Source organism: Bidens hawaiensis, unplaced genomic scaffold (genome assembly GCF_021521415.1).
Source record: "Bidens hawaiensis isolate Kalapana, Puna unplaced genomic scaffold, B.hawaiensis_p1.1 tig00011860_1, whole genome shotgun sequence".
Taxonomy (NCBI): domain Eukaryota; kingdom Viridiplantae; phylum Streptophyta; class Magnoliopsida; order Asterales; family Asteraceae; genus Bidens; species Bidens hawaiensis.
In genome coordinates, this window is record NW_027491945.1 from 440,702 (window position 1) to 460,602 (window position 19,901).

General features: G+C 34.9%; 2 protein-coding genes across 2 annotated transcripts; both read left to right on the forward strand.

Annotated features, from left to right (window-relative positions):
• Nucleotides 1-1,478: 1,478 nt before the first annotated feature.
• Nucleotides 1,479-4,169, forward strand: LOC143539298 (pentatricopeptide repeat-containing protein At1g02150-like). The gene is made up of 2 exons (XM_077032646.1): nucleotides 1,479-1,855; nucleotides 2,931-4,169. Exons 1-2 carry the CDS (start codon nucleotides 1,487-1,489, stop codon nucleotides 4,167-4,169), a joined length of 1,608 nt encoding a protein of 535 aa, XP_076888761.1. The 5' UTR covers nucleotides 1,479-1,486.
• A 2,813-nt stretch (nucleotides 4,170-6,982) lies between these two features.
• On the forward strand, nucleotides 6,983-11,550 carry LOC143539299 (uncharacterized). The gene is made up of 7 exons (XM_077032647.1): nucleotides 6,983-7,054; nucleotides 8,347-8,524; nucleotides 9,422-9,501; nucleotides 9,577-9,732; nucleotides 10,671-10,781; nucleotides 11,062-11,128; nucleotides 11,243-11,550. Exons 2-7 carry the CDS (start codon nucleotides 8,404-8,406, stop codon nucleotides 11,527-11,529), a joined length of 822 nt encoding a protein of 273 aa, XP_076888762.1. The 5' UTR covers nucleotides 6,983-7,054; nucleotides 8,347-8,403; the 3' UTR covers nucleotides 11,530-11,550.
• The last annotated feature ends 8,351 nt before the right edge of the window (nucleotides 11,551-19,901 follow it).

The following is a 19,901-nucleotide window of genomic DNA, read 5'->3' on the forward strand; positions in this document are numbered from 1 at the left end:
ATAATCTAGGCGTGTGTTGGAGGTTCGGTTCATGCTTTCGGTCAGTTTTGATGAAAATTTCTATGAAAATTTCTGGCCTGGCTAGTTTTAATGGATTGCTGGTTCGGTTTTGATTGTTTTAAACCTTTTTTCTTTTCAAAATTTTTAGTTTGTGTTAAAATGTCTAAAATGATAATTTTGGCGTATAAATACTATAAATTCTAATCTAAATTATTGTGTGATGCGGGTTTTGAACCCAAGGTCTCATGTTTCAAACCAAATGTGCTTACCAACTCCACTAAAATGATAATTATATTTGATTTCTTGACTTAAACATATATAAATGTGATTTCTCTTCAAGTATAAAACCAAATATATATTTAATTTTTAACATTTCCATAATTCTTAATATCACATTGTCTTCTCATTTATCTATAACACAACCATTTAAGATTGTTCATCGTTTCTCTTTTTATTTTAAAATATAATATGTTTTTATTTATTTTCTTTTACAACAAAACATTGGTCTTTGTAAATTTAATTTTTAAATTTGTGACAACATTTGCTATAAATATCATTTTTATACATACAATATTTAATATAATAATATCGGTTATGAATGTTTTATTTTAAATAAATCAAACATCAAAATTTGGTTTTCAACTTAAAATTATAGTGCATAATATATCAAAAACTTTATATAGAAAAAGTCATAACTAACAAATTATTATATGGAACAATTGAATTTACGTATTACATATAATAATTTTTTATTTTTATTATATTTTTCATCCGTGTGAAGCACGGGCTCTAACCTAGTATACATGATCGTATATTTAAAGATTAAAAAGAAAACTAAATAAGGTCAAATGGTCTATTAGTTTTTGTGGCATGCTTGTCATGACCGGTTTCAAGTTTTGTTGGATAGATTCTTGAATCGACATACATTCAAACCTTAAAATGAATCAAACTGTATAATTCTTCGATTGGCTAAACCTTGTTTTTGTTTGAACGATTTGGTAGTCCAATGCTTTTTTAGCACCTCTGGATTTATAATTTATAAGCATCCCAATGTAGGATTTTCATAGAATGAAAAAAGAAAATCTTATACTATTATTTCTCTCCTTCCTCATATTACTAGCATCACCAAGGATGCCCCTATAATAAATATTAGACAGCTGGTAAAACTAACAAAATTATCATTGTTATTCTTGCAACCTATCTTCTCCTCCCACCTATGCCAAAACACTCTCTTTTCTCCTCTTTCTTTCCAACCTATCCTCTCTTCTTTTTTCTAAAAAAAAAAAAAAAAACAAATTCTTGCAAATCATATTAAAAAAAAAACACAAAGGACTAATAGTAACATTCATAAATATAAAAGGGTGTCAAAACACCATACTCAAAACTTCCCACAATAACCAAAAAAACACACACACACACAAACACTTATCTTCCAACTCAACTCCACTCCTAAAACCCTAACCCACCCATAAAAAAGAAAAAGAAAATGTTACTCCAGAAACCACCATCACACCTCTGCAACTCTCTGAATTTCCCACGTGGGTCTTGTATCCCACCCTTCAAAAAGCCTCAATTCAACCCATTTATCATCAAGAACCACTCACCATCATCATCTTCTTGGTCATCAGTTTCAAAAGTCCACACCTTTAACACCGTGGACTACGAGAACAAGCCTGCAACAACTGTCACTTGGAAAGCTATTTACAAGAGGATTTCTTTGATGGGTAACCCTGAAAAGGGTGCTACTGAGGTGCTGAATCAGTGGGAAGATGAAGGCAAGAAGGTTACTAAATGGGAGCTTTGTAGGATTGTCAAAGAGATGAGGAAGTATGGGCGGCATAAGCTTGCTCTTGAGGTATGTTCACTGTTGCAGAAATCGCTAGTCCGGCGGTGGGGTATGGACTAGCGATTAATCGGATTATTATTATTTATATGTAAATATTCATATATATCCAAATTTTATATATAAAAATATATAAAATTTTCAGTGTTGACCGATTTTGCACAAATGAGGATTAATAAGCGCCTAGTCGGGATTTTTACAACACTGGGTTTGTTTTAATTGAAATAGGTTCACTGTGTGTGATTTTGTGTTAATTTGGATTAGTTTTTGTTAATTTTATTATGTTTAGAGCAGTCTGGTAGCTTGAATTGAATAAAGATTGAATCTTTTATGTATTGCTTGATATCTTGTTTTGTAAAACTGTCAAGGTTTGACTTTTGGGAGTTAAATGAGTTGGTTTTTAAGATTGAAATTGGCTAAAAAATGTTGGATTTTCATCAAGATAGTGACAGCTACATTGAACTGGTTAATCACCATCCTAATCCAAGCATCCCCGAGTTGTAAAGTTGAAATTGTTGAGGTTAATTTTCAATGCAAGTAGTAAAGTGTTGACCTTACATTATAGTAATACAAACTTACTGTAAGCTTATGGGTGACGAGCCGGAGCTCGGCTTGTTTTGAGTTACCAGATATTGAGCCTGGCTCATGCATTGTTTTTCGAGCTAGGCTTGTTTATTATTTATTAGTTTATATACATTTTTAATTGTTTTTATTTGAGAAAAATCTTAAACGAGCCAAAGATGAGCTCAAGATCAGCTATGCAGTGTGAAATTGTTACATATTAGTCCAAAAGTTATTAAAACTTAAAAGTACACTAGGCTCTTTAAGGCTTGAGAAGCCTAAATGATCTTTCATACAAAGCTCTAGCTTAGTCTTGGTAACTAAACGAGCTTTATTTGAGGCTCGGCTTGGCTCGTTTCAAGCTTTTTAGCGATCTGATATCAAGTAGCTCGCTAGTGGTTTGGCTCTTTTCATCCCTAGTTAGCTATAAGGAGAAGAAAAGTTGTGATTTTGAAAATTTTGATTATTATTTGTTGATAATTGGACACCATTTAAGGGCTATTGATGTAATTTTAATTACCTGCAGATTTACATATGGATGAATAACAGAACCGAGAGGTTTAGAATATCCTCAAGTGATGCTGCAATTCAACTAGATCTGGTTTCGAAAGTACACGGCATTTCAGGAGCCGAAGATTACTTCAAAAGTTTGCCCAATAATTTAGTGGACAAACGTACATACGGGGCCCTCTTAAACGCGTATGTACGCGCTCGAATGGTAGACAAAGCCGAGTCTTTATTAGTTGAAATGAAAAATAAAGGCTATGCTGGTCAAGCACTTCCATATAATGTCATGATGACACTCTTCATGAACTTGAAAAATCAAGAAAAGGTGGAATCTTTAATTTCTGAAATGAATCAAAACAACATAGATTTGGATTTGTATTCATACAATATCTGGATTTCTTCACGCGGGTCACAAGGATCTATTGAAAAGATGGAAGAAGCGTTTGAAAAACTGAAACTTGACGGGTCGGTTAATCCAAACTGGACTACTTATAGCACCATGGCTACTTTTTACATCAAGAATCAAGAATTTGAAAAGGCTGAAGACTGTCTTAGAAAAATCGAAACTTTAATCACGGGTCGTGACCGAATCCCTTATCATTATCTTTTAAGTCATTACGGTAGTATCGGTAAGAAAGAAGAAGTTCAAAGAATTTGGGAATCTTACAAAACAATCTTTCCGTATATCCCGAATTTGGCTTATCATTCTGCTATCTCATCGTTCGTCAGGATGGATGATATCGAAGAAAGTGAGTTTCTTTATGAAGAATGGGTTTCGATTCAGACATCGTATGACCCGAGAATCGGTAACTTGTTATTGGGTTGGTATATTAGAAACGGGTTTGTCGAAAAGGCTGAAACTTTCTTAAAGGAGATGTTGAAAGTTGGAAAATCGAACTCGAGTACTTGGGAGCTTGTTGCAGAAGGTCATATTAAAGAAAATAGGATTTCTGATGCATTATCGTGTTTTGAGAAAGCGTTAGCTAATGAAGGGGCAAGCTTTTGGAGACCAAAGCCCATTAATATATCGGCTTTGTATAAAATTTGTGAACGGGAAAATGATGAGAAAAGCAAGGAGGCGTTGTTTGAGGTTTTGAGAAAAGCTGGTGTTCTTGAAGACGATGCTTATATGGCATATTTGCCATTTTATAAACAGTCAAAACCCGAAAATGAACTGCAGAAGGTTAAAGAAAGCAAGGGTGATTATGAAGAAGCGGATGGGGATATGTTTTTGAATGAATTGCAGGCTAGTATTTAAAGTTTGGTTATAATCGGGGTCGTTGAAGGTATTTTCTTGCGATAATCTGGAGTTGGAGATTGTGAAGGTGCACAATGTGTTTGTTCTTGTGTTATACAAGATTTTGCAGTTTTTATGGTTCTTCTAGGCTTACTGTTTCTTTTATGGTTTGACAAAACTTGAACAATGTACAACTTTTTATGCATACTGTACAAGTACTTATAACATTATGTTATTTTTTCCGTATGCTCTTGCGTGGTTGAATTTGATGTGTTTCGGGTGATGTATAACTAGGGATGTAAGCGAGTGAGCCGTTGGATATGCTCACTAAAAGCTCGAATCTAGTAGAACTTAAAACAAGATTAAGCCTAAGCTGTGTATCAATTTTTCTGCAGACTCTACAAGTAGTAGTTAGTGTTTTTTTTGTTTATCCTCTTTACCCACTGTTTAATTTACTAACTAGCAGGGTAATTATCCTCACTTCGGACGGGTTGATTTTCACTAAAACTAGGTTTGTACCCATTGCGTTGCGGAGGAATGGTGCGTTAACGTAAGTTCGGTTGGCATGGGTTAACTTTGTTACAATACCAATACTAGATTGAAAACATTAATGTATCAATGTAAAAAACAGTAGCGATACTCGTAACTTATAATAAAAGAAATTAACATAATAAAAAGAACAAAAATAACTTATGATCAAAATGACACAAATTCGGTTGGTATTGATTAGGTATATTTGGCACTAAAGCCAAAAAGTAAATTAGTAAATGCCCAAACTATTCATATAGCTTATGACGCATAAAAATAACATAAAGCGATTTTATTCGGTCGGTAAAACAAGTACGTTGCAGCGGCGAGTCAACACGAATTGGATCAGTTTCGGTTACGTTCGTTACGAATTGTAACATAGATACACTTATTCGGTCATGTAAAAAACGGGCTTTGCGGCGGCGAGTTGATGCGAATTAGGTCATTCAGGTTATGTTCATTGCGCTACCATAATTAAAACAAAAAAAATGTTAAAAAACACCTTGGAGGATGTTGCACAAGCTAGTGCTGTCACGTGGACAATGAGGTTCTTGCGACACCGAGGTTCACTTTTCTTTTTTATCTTTATGTATAGTTTATATGGAAACATGGCTAATAATAGACGTGGTGCAAGAGTATTTGTGGAATTTAAGAAAAACAATATTAATATTGCTGGTGAAAAAAAAATCTCACCCGCGAAAATCTCATTAATATCGGTAGTGACACCTTACAAACGTCTCACGAATCGAACGGTGATCACCCCTTAATATCTAGTGATCCACCCATTCAGTGTCTCACTAACATAGGTAGTGAAGTGATCACCTCTCTATATATTTCTCGGTAGTTAGCTGAAGAGCCTACCCATGAGATGGACCTCATGAGCAGGCTTCACCCCAGCAGCGTCAACAAGGCCCAACAACAAGAGGCCTAATAGCCAAAACGTTCTAGAAGCTTGCTTGGAGGGAAACCACATGCTGTACGTCTGATCCAATGGGTGGCCCAATGCACGCATGTCCCGGGATATGAGGCAGGAACCAGGGGGTAAACATCTGCGAGTTCGTCGGACCAAAGGAAAGCAGAATGGACCGAAGGGCCCGGATAATATTGATAAACCCGATAGATAATATGTATAAACACCCTCCTCTATAAAAAAAAAATAGAAGAGGAACAATGTAATTCATTCACACATAAGAAACTACACTCTTTACTTATTGTTACATATCAACCGATCGCCATCCTCTCTTGAATGGCTAGGAACCTTACCCTCCTTTGGAATAGTTTCCAACACCAGCCAATGGTCACTCCATACAAATTGTACAAATGGAGTTGGTAATGGATGTTTACAATGTAAATGTATAATCACACCAACTCATTTCATTTTCTTGTCATGATCATGATCATGATATGATAATGAATATGAAAGGGGAGTGTTTAAATAGTCACGATTGAAAGAGAACACAAAATCTATCTACATCCGTTACAGTTGATCCATAGTCCATAGTTACACCGTGCATCGATCATGCTCTGTGTGTGCTTGTAATACGGCTTTCACAACACAAACACACACATATATATATCAAGGCTTATATATAGGGATTACTCTGTAAAATATAAACCAAGTTTCACAACTGTTCACCGACATGTTAGTTTGATTTTTTTTTTATGTTTTAAAAAGTTTGATACTTTCTTTAAATAATTTTACAAGTATATGAATTTTAAATAAATTCACTAACCTATATCAAATGATATTTGGTCGTGACATTTTTTTTTAATTAGATAACGTGTTAGTCTTTTTATGATTATGATCTTATAAATATAACAAATAATGGGAGTTAAAAGTATTTTATTTTTTTTCTCAAAGCAATAATATTAACCTCTGTTTTTCATTCAATTAAAATTTAACTGAATAATTATACGAAAAATCTTATAAAACTGGGTCTATTTTTTTTTTTGGTTACAATATGTTTCAAATTAACCATAACACAACTCATTCTTTTCACATAGCCCCAACCCCAAATAGTCAAATGGGTTTTACCGGTCAACCGGTCCGGACCGACCGTCACCCGTAAAACCCGGCCGGGTTTTCAGAAACATCCAAAATACACTGACCCGGCCCGGTATAGGGACCGGGTCCCGGTTGGACCGGTCGGACCGGCCGGGCCGGGTTCAAAACACTGCAAAGAAACATATATTTGATTTTGGGTTGTTTATAACAACATTTCAAAGTTAAAGGTTATATATGTATCAAAAACAAAAGATAAAGGGCTTTAAGTTACCATGTATATTTTTAAACATCATTTGTGAGTAACAACAAAGCACGCCGCTTATACAACCACCGCTACCATAATAATCTCCGGCGACGGTATATTTTCCGGCAGGTGGGTGTACGATCTGTTTATTATTGTGTCGTTTTGTTGGGTTTTGCTTTCTGAATAAAATATTGTTAGATATGTGTTTAAAGATGTTACATTGGTATAATATAATCACTGAAACAGAGTAGAATTTGGGTTATTTGTATGTGTTTGTTAAACCTAATGTGAAATTTGATTGATGGAGTGTGATGGGGTTGAGGGTTTTGGTAAATCTTGTGATGGGTGTAGTGCACATGAGGTGTTCGATGAAATGCCTGAATAAGATTTCGAGATTTACGAATACGTTTAACTGGGTCGTTAAATATTCCGAATTGGTACAGTGTATTATAAAGCTGTTAGTTGGTTCACATACATGTCTTACTTAGCTTTCATGTTTATAAGCACTTTTAAGCGTATATAAGGAACCGAACCATGGTCGAATCCGTCTTTTTAATGTCCCAACTCACTTACAGTATAGCTGTACTGTCTACTGTGACGGAAGTGTTGTAGTAATCACTAGGCGCTAGTTCGGACAGTGGGATGGGGATTAACGATTAATCGGAATTAATTGGGATTAATCGGTGCCTAGTCGGGTTGTTTACAACCATGTGTGATGGTATGACAGGGTTTTGTATTCTTTTTCTTTCTTTGTTTTAAAGATTACCGTTGAGCATGTGCTAAAAGGATGTTAATGTAATTGAACATATATGTGATAAGTTTATGGTTTTAGGTATGTTCCAGTTAGGAGGCTCAGTTGGTCTTGTTGAGTCTTAGGAAACAATAAGATGAAAACCTGGGTTGATAATGTGTTTGCATCATCTGCACTGGATATTAAGATTACTGGAAACAACTGCTGTTGTAACCGTTATATATGCCCATCTATATGAATGTTATACGCCCTTCGAAGTATCTGTTTTGAATTTAAGCTATGTGCTGTGCTCTTGTGAATATTTGATTATCTGTGGCTTGTGCTATTAATCTATGTTGCTAAGTTTGATTTAATTAAACGATACTGCAAATGCAGGCAACATAAGTGACTGATAACCTCCAACAAAACTACAAGTAAATAAGCGAATATCATAGTTGTGGTGATCTATAAACTTTAGTATATCATTCATAAAAGGATCTTTCTGATTTTCTATTTCTTCTGTAGACTCTCATATGACTAGTGTAATATGATGGCATCTCAAAATTGTCAATAGCTGTAGCCTGTATATATACTTATTGACGTTATCATCAGCAAGCATGGTTTCGTTATCACTCTCTTCTTAGTTCCCATGATCCCATCAATATATAATGTTTTTGTTCTACATATGTAGCTCATCTAAACTCATCTTGCTTGACCTCTTTGGGAAGGCCGCCTTTTAGCATAAGTCATGGTGGGCTGGCGTCGTCATGTACAGTCTATACTTCGACAGGTTGGAAAACGAGTGGAAAACAGTTGTAACGCACATGCCAACTTTTCCACTTCTCCATTGAACTTCTCTCCCACCCAAGGTTAAAACATTACATGTCTACTAGATGGTTAGATTGGACCTTTGTTTCTAGGATTAGGGTTTGGGAAATAGGCTGGGCAGTTGTTTTGCTTCAAAACTTGTTCATTATGATACGGATTAAAATGGATCAGGTTGGGACTTGGGTTGGCTAGAGAACTTTGTGCCCAAAGAAGTTTACTTCTTTTCCAAATATTTTTTGTGTCTTATATGATTTTGAAGATAATATAATTTTGATAGTAATCTAGGGTTGTAAACGAGCTGAGCTGAGCTGAGCTAGGTTGGGCTTCATTTATTTTAACGGGTTGGAATGTTAAGCCAGCATGTGGCTCGTTGATTCAGCTCGTTCATTTTTTAGAAAAAAGGTAAATTTTGTATTTTTACGCAATGATGAATTTATAAAAAAATATGTATATTACTTTTAACATACACATAGTTTATAACTAATAAACTACAAAATTTATAATTTTTATATATTAAAACTTTGGTTATATTTTTGGGTTATAATTTGTATATTAAAATTTGGGCTTTAATTTAAACAAGCTGACAAGCGAGTCAACGAACCTATCAAGTATTCCAACGAGCCAAGCTTATCTTGGCTTGGGTTCAGCTCGTTTACAAACCGAGCCGGCTCGGTTTGACTTGCTTACAAACAGGCCGATTTTGAGAGAGCTTTTTTTGAGCAAGCTACGAGCTGTTTGAACAGCCCTATTAAATAGTATACTTTTTAAGTATAATGATTTAAAGGTTACATGTAAATAAGATACACTTTGGTTGACTTTCAACCTATTTGGCTTTCCCTTCAAGATATTTTTAAATTTATTTAGCCCATTTGAGCTTGATGTGAAAGTCATTTTTGTACTATTTTAAACGAGTATGACCAAATCTAGTTTATTTGCAGGCTTGTCACCTCATTTGCATGGTCTTTGGATTCCGTCCACAAATGTGTCAAGACCTTTATATCACTATTTTCAACAGTTGGTAATGTTTTTGATATGATTTACATTTTCTAATATGCCATCTTTGAACTTTTATCAAATGGCTTTTTTTTGACAGGGATTTACTAGTACAAGAAGGTTACTTTCATCTGATGTAACCCCTGGTCCGTCTCCTTTGACACCAACATTGGCTATAGGCAGCGGGGAAGCTGAACCTGAGAAAGCTGTCTCGAAACCTTCGAAAGTCCAAGCAATTCTCAAAAACATTAAACAGGTTCTTCATTTTTCATTGATTAGTAACCACCAAGTTATTTCAAAATATTATATGAATTGAAATAATATTATGTCCAGCTTTGAGTACTTATATATTGTTTACTAGGCTAAACACCCGTGTGTTGCACTGCACCGGTTGAATAAGGAAAATATTAAATCATAGATCATATAGTTAGTATTAAAAATTTAGAATAAGGAAAATATTAATTTATAGATCATATAGTTAGTAATAAACATTTAGCTACTACTATTTTGAAAGAGAAGCTTGAAACAAAGCTATTTATTAGGTGAAGAAAGGGAAGCGGGGAAAATAAATGAGGAGTCACAGAATTGTGGCAAGTGGCGACCTCATTTAGTTATATATTATATATAGATTAAGTTGCATTTAGGTGTCTTATGTAGGATGTCAATTGTAGTGAGTTAGCAGGTTGAATCTTTGAACCTGAACATGACTCGTATGTTTTTACATGTCAAAAACATTCAAAGAAACCTGGACACACTTAACATTGTGTAACCTGACCATTACCTGTTTATATAAATGAGTCAAGCGGGTTGAAGTCTTGGTGGGCTGTAATCAAATTGTAAGTGTACTTAACGGGTTGGAGGGTTGTAATTAATGGGTTAAATAGGTTGGCGGGTTAACTTGTTTAATTAAACAGGTCAACCCGAACACGGGCCATTTTTTAAAACAGGCTAGAGATGATAACCCAAAGCCTCTGTTTGTTTTTGTGTCTTGTTCGCATCGTGTATTCAGGTCTTGTTAGGAATTGCTAGTCCTATGTTTTAATGTTAGAATGCTGATTGTTCTTGGTAATTTCTAGGACTGTTTTATCTGTGCATTGTTCACTTGATGATTTGATGGCATATTTTGATTAAGGTTTAATTAGTTTCCTATAATGATTTCTATTTTGTGCAATTTTATACACTTGATGAAAACAGAGTCCAAAGAAGGTGAACTTGGTTGCAACATTAATCCGTGGCATGCGTGTTGAGGATGCATTGTTGCAGTTGCAGTTGACAGTTAAACGTTCATCAAAAACCGTCTACCAGGTGATAACTCTTTCCTGTTTGGATGATGTTTGAATATAAATAAATTCTTAAAACCGTTACCGCTTCATGTAAAAGAATAAGAAACAAGGTCATAACCATAAATGAGATTATTTCTTTCTCTAAATGACATGGTTTTTTTATTGGTTTTCTCAAATAAGCATATCTAGTTTTGTTTTCTTCATTAATGTAAACAATAATATTGCTTCACTTTGATTATTATTTTTTGTTACTATGGTTTTTATGATTATCGTTTATTGATCAAATGCCAGCCTGTCTGCAGGTTATCCATTCAGCCCGTGCTAATGCCACACACAATCATGGATTTGATGCAGATCGGCTTATTGTTGGTAATACTCATTGAACCAAATAACTTCCAGCTCAGACATAAATCACACTTGAATCCCATTTTTTTCTACACTCTTAAACTATGCTTTTATCTAAAATGATTTCATTTTTTACAGCTGAAGCATTCGTTGGCAAGGGTTTTTTCAAGAAACGTGTATCGTATCATGCAAAAGGAAGAAGTGGAGTAAAAGTGAGACCTGAATGCAGACTGACCGTTGTACTAAGAGAAATAACCCCTGATGAGGAAGCAGAAATTGCCAGACTGAAAGTCAACAACTTTAAAAAGTTGACTAGGCGAGAAAGGCGGCTCGTTCCTCATAAGCTTATTGAAACGACCCCGATTTGGAACCGTAAAGGTAGACCAAGGAACCATGGAGATGAAGCAGAGGCTATGGCTGCATGAGGTTCATCATTTTGATCCCATGAATAAAGTTCATGTTTTTCGTGATTTGAATATTGTGATTTTGTGGCATTGATGGTAAGTTTGTGGTAGTGTAAGAACAATGTGTTATTGTGGTCAAATTGAGAATCTTAGAACTTATATGGTCGGATTTGAATGATGGATGAAGTTTAGGGGTTGAATTTGAATGAGGAATCATGCTTTTAGTATATTCCAAATTGTGACAATTGTGGTTGTTAATACACTATAAACATGTATACTTGTAGCAATCACCACATATCTTAAGTTTTACCTTTCAAACAAATTGCAGGTATGCACACAATTCACATTTTATTCTGTATTCCAAGTGTGTCCTACATACTACTTGAGATCACATAACAACGACCTCGATTAAGTGGATCCGCCCCTGCTAGTTTAGTGTTCTCACCACAATCTTATCGAAAATGATCCCTTAATTGAGGTGCATCTTCTCCTGTTTAACTTTGAATGAAAACAGGTCACAAGAACACCCAGAAATTGCACGAATATGTGACTAATTTTTATTAAACTGAAGTGGAAACAAGCATGACTTGAACAAGCTGTAAACAAACTCAAGCCCTAATACTAAACAAAGTCAACTTCAAATACTCAAAAACATAAACATAACTTGAAGCAACTCAATCTCCTCCCACACTTAGGAGTTAGGACATGCCTTCCAACTCTTTTACCCACCTTCTAACTTCTTCGGTGTTGCCTTTTCACCCGGCCGTCAATGATAGAAACCTTTCCGTTTTCCAGGCTATCGTTGACAGAAACCGTTCCGTTTTCCAGGCTGTCAATGATTGACAACTTCCAGTTTTCCAGGTGGTCAACAATGGATACCTTTCTGTTATGGGAAAAAGACCAAAATGTCCATTTTGGCATTCCGCATTCCAGTTATGTCCATCAAAATTAGCCCAGTTTCACTTTGTCAATAACAACTCAAGCGGCCAGCCTCATTTTAAATCATAAAACGACCGCATTATTAAACCAACCTGGAAAAGCCAGATGCCCATATTCAGTCGGGGCGGCACCTGAATACTTTGAAAAAACCTGACTGTCTGCCTATATTTTTCCGACAAGCTTGTACTTTCTGAAAAACGGGTGGCTACTATTTTTCTTAAAAACCACGTCTTTCGTGAAACTCTTTCACAATTTGGTGTTATTTTTATGTTAGTACAATTAATTTTAGACTTAATTGCAGTTATGGTTCCTGTTGTGAAATCCAAAACGTAACTTTCAACCTTATGGCGGCCATTTCGGAGATAAGGCCCTTGTGGTGGTCATTTTTTTGCAATCGGAACCCCACCGTGAACCCAAAGTTTGTTTTTCCACAATAAGACCATTATAACCTTGCAATTTGCAACCTTGTGGTTTTAAATGCATGCAATTTGGACCCTCGATCTGTTAAAATATTTTCCCTCCAACAGTTTAAACCAACCTAATGCTGACTTTTATGGTTGACTATCTGTGACCCGTTGACTCAAACTTAGACATAATGTTTGACCCTAATCTTGATTATGTATAATGTTTACCAATTGAAACACAATGTTTGACTTTCTAAGTCAAACTGACTTTGCACAACATTAACTAATTGAAATATAAGGTTTGACTTTCCTAAGTCAAAATGCGTCTTTCAACAAATTTAGCTGTCTAATATACTCAAATGCATACAACACATACACAGATACATACCTATGCGCACACACACATATACATACATGCATATACACACAGATGCATGCATATATACAAACACACGAACACATACATATCTGCACACATATATGCATACATATAAACACATACATAACAGACAATTATGCCCAACAGTTAATTATTTAACACATATAAACACATGGACACACCCAAAGACATAAACACAAGCATACACACATACACACACAAACATTGTTCCTTAAATACAAAGATTATCATTGCACTTATACATATAACTAAACATTGCACTTAGTTCATCAAAAAACCTAATTACTACTTATTATAGATTATGAGTATTAATATATACACAGATAAATATACATACTCAAAACACATACATATATGCATACACAGATACATACATATATATATATGCATACACATATACACAGACATAGATACACATATGCATACACATATACACAAATACATGTATATATGCACAGACACACACACACACATACTAATGTGAAATGACACTTATGCCCCTGCATAAATACTTACTAATTGTTCATAGAGTTCATTCTAAATATTAACACTAGCTTATACATAATGTGTGTATGTATAACTAAGTGTTTTATACTACAAAAGTCAAACATGTCATTTAGATTCATAACCATCAACCATTGACCTATACACATACATACATACCACATTGTCATTCAAACCATTGCAGTTATATATACATCATAAAGTAGGTAAACATTAATACCAAAAACATATATTTACACAATTACTAGTTCATAGAATTCCAAAATTAAAGTTAACATAATACAAAACACCTAATTAGTAATTAAGTTTTTATAATATCTATATACAAATACCTAGTTGTTCATAACACTTAAAAGCAACTTGAAACTAATTAAAAGCTACTCTAACTGATCAAGGCATCTTGCAGCAAAGTGGATGACGTAGATTCGGTTTGGGTATGGCTTTATCAACAAGTCCAAATCGTCGTGACAAAATGATAAACGGAACCGATTTAGCTATGATTAATAGTCGGAGTATTCGATTAACAACTTCGAATTCAAGAATCAACCAACAATTATGAAAATGACAATCACCTAAGAGAGCGGTGGTATCCACAAACAAGTCCAGTATTCATGCCATTGAGTTGATGATGATGATTGTCGCCGAAGACGTAGTTGAATATGGTGGTTACGGGGGATGACGACTAGGGTTGTAAATTGTTAACTTGAGGGGGGGGGGGGGGGGGGGGTTAATATCTACGAGGGAAAAGGGATATTGACCAAAAAAGACGGATTTGCCCCTCTATCTAACGGAACAAACTAGACGATAAACCCAATTGCAAAAAAATAAAGACCACCACGAGGACCATAACTGCGAAATGACCACCACGGGGTTAAAAGCGCTGTTGGTCTCACTACAAGGACCATAACTGCAATTAAGTCTTAATTGTATTTATATTTTGTTTTCTCTTTATAAACTTTTAAAATATATAATTATATAAATTTTTGAATATGTCGTTATGACATGCTTATTTTTATCTACATGTCGGTATAAACTTTACTCAAAACCGAGTCGGTTCAAATTTATATCGGAAAACTGATATAAATTATGGCGCAATTCGGTTTTAAGTAAAATTTATGTTGATACGTAGAGAAAAATAAGCAGGTCACAACATAGTATTCGAAATACTATGAAACTATGTAAAAAGTTATAAGCGAAAAACAGAATATAAGTAAAGTTAATTAAATTAATATAATATTGATATCAAAGTTAAGAAAATGAAGTATTCCACGTGTTTTTCTAGGCGGTGATCGGTTTGTTGCAAAATAACCGGGTGGAAAAATCCCAGGGGACCATCGTTTTTTTCAAAATATCCTTTTGCCCCGACTGGATATGGACATTTGGCTCTTCCGGGTTGATTTAAAATCTGGTCGTTTCATGATTACAAGGCGGGTCGCCTGGATCTTTATGGACAAAATGATTTTGATGGCCATAATTGGAATGAGGAAGATCAATGATTTGAGACCTTTTCGTTCTCCAGGCGGTCAATGATGGAAACCTTTTCGTTCTCCAGGCCGTCAATGATCGACACCTTTCTGTTTTCCAAGTGCTCAACTATGGATACCTTTCCGTTTATAAGGCCGTCAATGATAAACACCTTTCCATTTTCAATACTGTAAAGTTTTAAGGGTCGTTCGTCTATTGCAATATAAATATTTTTTCAGTCCGGTTTTGTATTGGGTCGGGTCATATAAAAAAAGATATACAAACTAAATTTGATATAATCAACCAAAATATGTCAAAAATCATTACAATGCATAATGAAAATCTAATATATCTAAAGTTGTACTCTACGTGTTTTCTTCTTATTCTTCTTTTTTTATGAAATCCCTATCATAATTAAGGTTTGTAAAATAAAACAGACATTGAAGCATACGCATTATTGGTCCACTGATTGGACCGGCCTAATCTGTACGCTCAGATTTAAGAACGGGCTAACCTCGTATTTTGCTTAAAACTTATAATAATACTGAATGAACTATAAACACGAGTATAGTTGTTGATTTCTTTGACATTATTTAATTTATATTTACCAAAAAAATTTTGGCCTAATGATATCAACATGTTTGAAAATGTGTCACTATCTAAGTGGTGATTAGAAAGTGTGTAGTCTTCTAAGAGCATTTTCATCCTATCCCTCAATTTGTGAGGCATGTTTTTATAATGTATGGGTGTTGTGCGTAGAGAAAAGAGAAATATACAATGATTTTTCTATATATTTGAAGAGCTACTATTCACACTCATGTAAAGAATTGAGAAAATTATTATTACTTACAAAGTATAAGCACCGCCTGCTTTGACTTTCCCGCAATCTTTGCAACCCCAGATTCCAACAGCCTTCCTTCAGCATACTGCAATAGAAGACCCAAAATACGAGTTCAAACTATAAGTTAAAAGTCACGTCTCTACACGCTCACTAATAAAAGACTCGCTTATCTTTCCACAAAATTCACAGAAAAATTTGCTGTGTTGACTGACTTCCATCTTCTTGATCTGCTTTCTCAAACTAGCACCATAACGGGTTCCTAAAAATCAGATGTTGCAGGTAGACGTGCACAAAAAAACCGGTTCCGGAACCTAACCGGTGGAACCGAACCGGAACCGGTTCCAGTTCCAACCCGGTTGGAACAATACCCGGTTTGGGTATTTTTGTACCCGAAAATCGGGACCGGTTCTACTATATATATTTCAGTACCGGTTCCAACCCGGTTCCTACCCGGTTATTATTTGGAACCGGTTCGGGTCGTACCCGGAAAAACCGGTTCCGACGGGTTTTTTTTCAAGGGTCAAACAAAAAGTCAAACTAGCCGTTGGAACCGGTTCCAACGGTAATATAGCCGTTGGAACCGGTTTTTTAGACACCAAATAGCCGTTGGAACCGGTTCCAACGGTAATATAGCCGTTGGAACCGGTTTTTGAGGCAATATATCCGTTGGAACCGGTTCCAACGGTAATATAGCCGTTGGAACCGGTTTTTGGGCCAAACCTATATATAACTTGTTTCCATTACTTGTTTCACCATTACTTGTAATTATTTGTTTTGGTAAAATTATTTGTAACTTGTTCGACTAATTATTTGTTTTGGTAAAATTATTTGTTTCGACGAAGAAGAATTGTACTATATGTTTTATTATAATTTGTTCGATTAATTTTTGTTACTTTTTTAATAACGACGAACATTTTATTTATTTAAAAACTAACTATTACAAACATTATTAACACATAAACGATACTAAACATAACAACTAAAACATAAAAAACAAAGTCCGTCGTTTTAATCCGGGAATACTTATTTTTGGGTTGTAGAGCCGGACGACTCTCCCACTTCCTTTTTTTTATCTTCCAATCTTTTTTTCTCTCGACAATACTTATTCGTATGTTTTCGTAATGTCGAGTTGGACCCTGCTTTAAGAAACTTCGAGCAATATTTGCAACGTGCCAACTCATGTGAGTCGGTCATGAGACACAAATCGTAATGGACCCAAACATCGGGGCATCTTGTTGTTTCGATCACCATAACAACGTCATCATTGGATGCCATTTGTGGTCGGTTTAAGGTTAATTTTGGTTTGTAGTGTGTTTTATGGTTTTGGAATTGGAGTGTGTTTGATAGTTTTGAAACTTGCTATTATTAGTAAGAAAATACCCTATTTATAGTTAAAAAACCGGTTCCAACGGTCAAAAACGGCTATATAGCCGTTGGAACCGGTTCCTAACGGCTCTAATTTTTAAATTTCAAAAAAAACCGGTGGAACCGGTTTTTACGTAAAAACCGGTTCCGGTTCATACCCTACCGGTTCTTAAAAGTTCGCATATCTGGGCACCGGTTCGGGTCGGGAACCGAACCGGTTCCTGACTGGAACCGGTGTCATTCTCTACCCGGGTTGAAAAAAACCGGTTCCGAACCGGTTCGGGTTTTCAAGGTGTACCCGATTTGTGCAGCTCTAGTTGCAGGTATTAAAAACTACTAAAAGATAACAATGAACAATAAACTGTTGATCCAAAAAGAAAAACTTTACCATATTTCCCGACGATACCAGCCTTCTTGGTTCTCTTAGTCTGTTTAAAGGTAACAGATATTTTGACACGTGAGCATAAGAAAATACAAGCAAGCGAATAAAATATAAGGGAGAAAAAAGACAAAAAATATTTTACATACATAAATCAAATAGAAGTTCAATAGTGATAAACAAAGACAACAGTTACATGGCTTATAAACTAGCCATAAATGAGAGTTAAACAAAGGCATTAACAACGCAAATTGTAATGTTGAGAACTACAAACAAGAGCACCACATTATATGCCGATCCAATGAAAACCAATATATGAAAAGTGAAAACCAGTTGTCTAAATCAAAAAACTCAAGGCATCATCAGTAACTAATGCAAACTTTTTAAAAGATCACCATATGTAGTAGAAAAAATGCAATTGCAATTGCAATATATAATAAAGACAGATCATCAAAATCTAGAATCAAAATTCCGCATTTTTGAACCAAAATGAGCAAGCAATTCAACCAATCAATCAATCCGGAAGCATGTATAGTAACAACGAATAACAGAATGCTAATAATATACAAAGATCGAATGTGTACCATGTCTTTGAATCAATCAACTGAGACGCCGCAAAAAACCCTAAGGGGGTGTTTGGTAGAGGGAACTGAGAGGTGAGAAATGGAATCGGAAAGAATTCTCTTGTTTGTTTATGAAAGAAAGAGGTGAGAAATGGAAATAAACCATTTCCATTTCTTTGATTTTGTTTCTCTAACAAAAGCGGAGAATTGGATTTCTCTGGTTTCATTTCTCAGCCTCACTCTCTCACGCCTCTTCCTCACTCTCTCCAACGATCCTATTATTGTTCGGCTTTGTTTTTTTGTTCATCAATACATAACATTAAGGTGATCAAACATCCTCCTCTATAAAGGTCCAAACAGATTATCGATTGCTATCCAAACCCTAGCTCAATCGAACCAGAGCTCACAGTCAATTGACCGATGGCGATGCGTGATTTAGTCACCGGCGGTGCGGCGTGTGCCGTACCTGGCTCTTCTTTGTCGTCAAATCCGCTCGGTGCTCTTGCGAACGCGCTAATTGGCTCTTCGTCTCAAAAGGTACGGCTTATTTGCCGTTAGTTTTGACCTAATTGGAGTTAATTATGTTGAATTGAATCGTGATGTTAGATAGAAATCATAGCAGATAGTTATTAGTTATTTACTTATTCAAGCTGTTGTAGTCAGGTAGTCGTTATTACTTATTATTGTTATTATTGGAATTGGATTATGTTTATGATGTTTAACTTGACTATACATGAGCTTGGCGAATTTTGACCTAATTGTGCTTAATTTGTTGATTTCAATCGTGAAGTTAGAAATGGTTAGGTAGATAGTTATTTACTTATTCAAACTTTTGTAATTAGGTTATTTAATTATTATTGTTGTTGTCAGAATTGAATTATATTAGTGATGTTTAACTTGATTGTACTCGAGCTTGAAGATGATTGCTGAAGCAGAATTGAGTTGTATTTATTGAGTTCTGTACTCGTCCAAAAGTTTATCGTTAGATTGTTCTATTATTTTGACCTGAATGTACTTAATTATGTTGATTTTAATCATGAAGTTATTTAGTTGTTCTAGCTGTTATAGTTAGGTTATTCTAATATTATTAGAATTGAGTTATCTTTATGATGTTTAATTTGACTGTACATGAGCTTGGAGATCATTGATTAAGCAGAATTGAATTGTATTCGTTGATATTGTACTCATCCAAAAGCTTATCGTTAGGTTGTTCTATCTATTATTATTGTTATTATTATCGGATTTGAATTACGTTTATGATGCTTAATTTGATTGTACATGAGCTTGGAGATCATTTCTAAAGCAGAATTCAATTGTACTGTACATAATTTGTGGTTCTATTGCTGTTAATTTTGACCTAATTGTACTTAATTATGTTGATTTCAATCGTGAAGTTAGAAATCGTAGGTAGATAGTTGTTTAGTATTCGAGCTGCTTTGAATAGTTAGTTAGTTTATTTGACACCAGAAAATCATAAACAAACGTAGGTTGCCCAAATACTCGAAACTATTGCAACTTTTAGTTGAAGTAATCA

Bases quoted from the DNA above. Each gene is read 5' to 3' on its own strand.
- LOC143539299 (XM_077032647.1), top strand. From the start codon at position 8,404: ATGGTGGGCTGGCGTCGTCATGTACAGTCTATACTTCGACAGGTTGGA. The intron at 9,502-9,576 runs GTAATGTTTTTG...TTTTTTTGACAG, and splicing joins ATCACTATTTTCAACAGTTG to GGATTTACTAGTACAAGAAG. The intron at 10,782-11,061 runs GTGATAACTCTT...GCCTGTCTGCAG, and splicing joins CATCAAAAACCGTCTACCAG to GTTATCCATTCAGCCCGTGC.
- LOC143539298 (XM_077032646.1), top strand. From the start codon at position 1,487: ATGTTACTCCAGAAACCACCATCACACCTCTGCAACTCTCTGAATTTC. The intron at 1,856-2,930 runs GTATGTTCACTG...AATTACCTGCAG, and splicing joins GGCATAAGCTTGCTCTTGAG to ATTTACATATGGATGAATAA.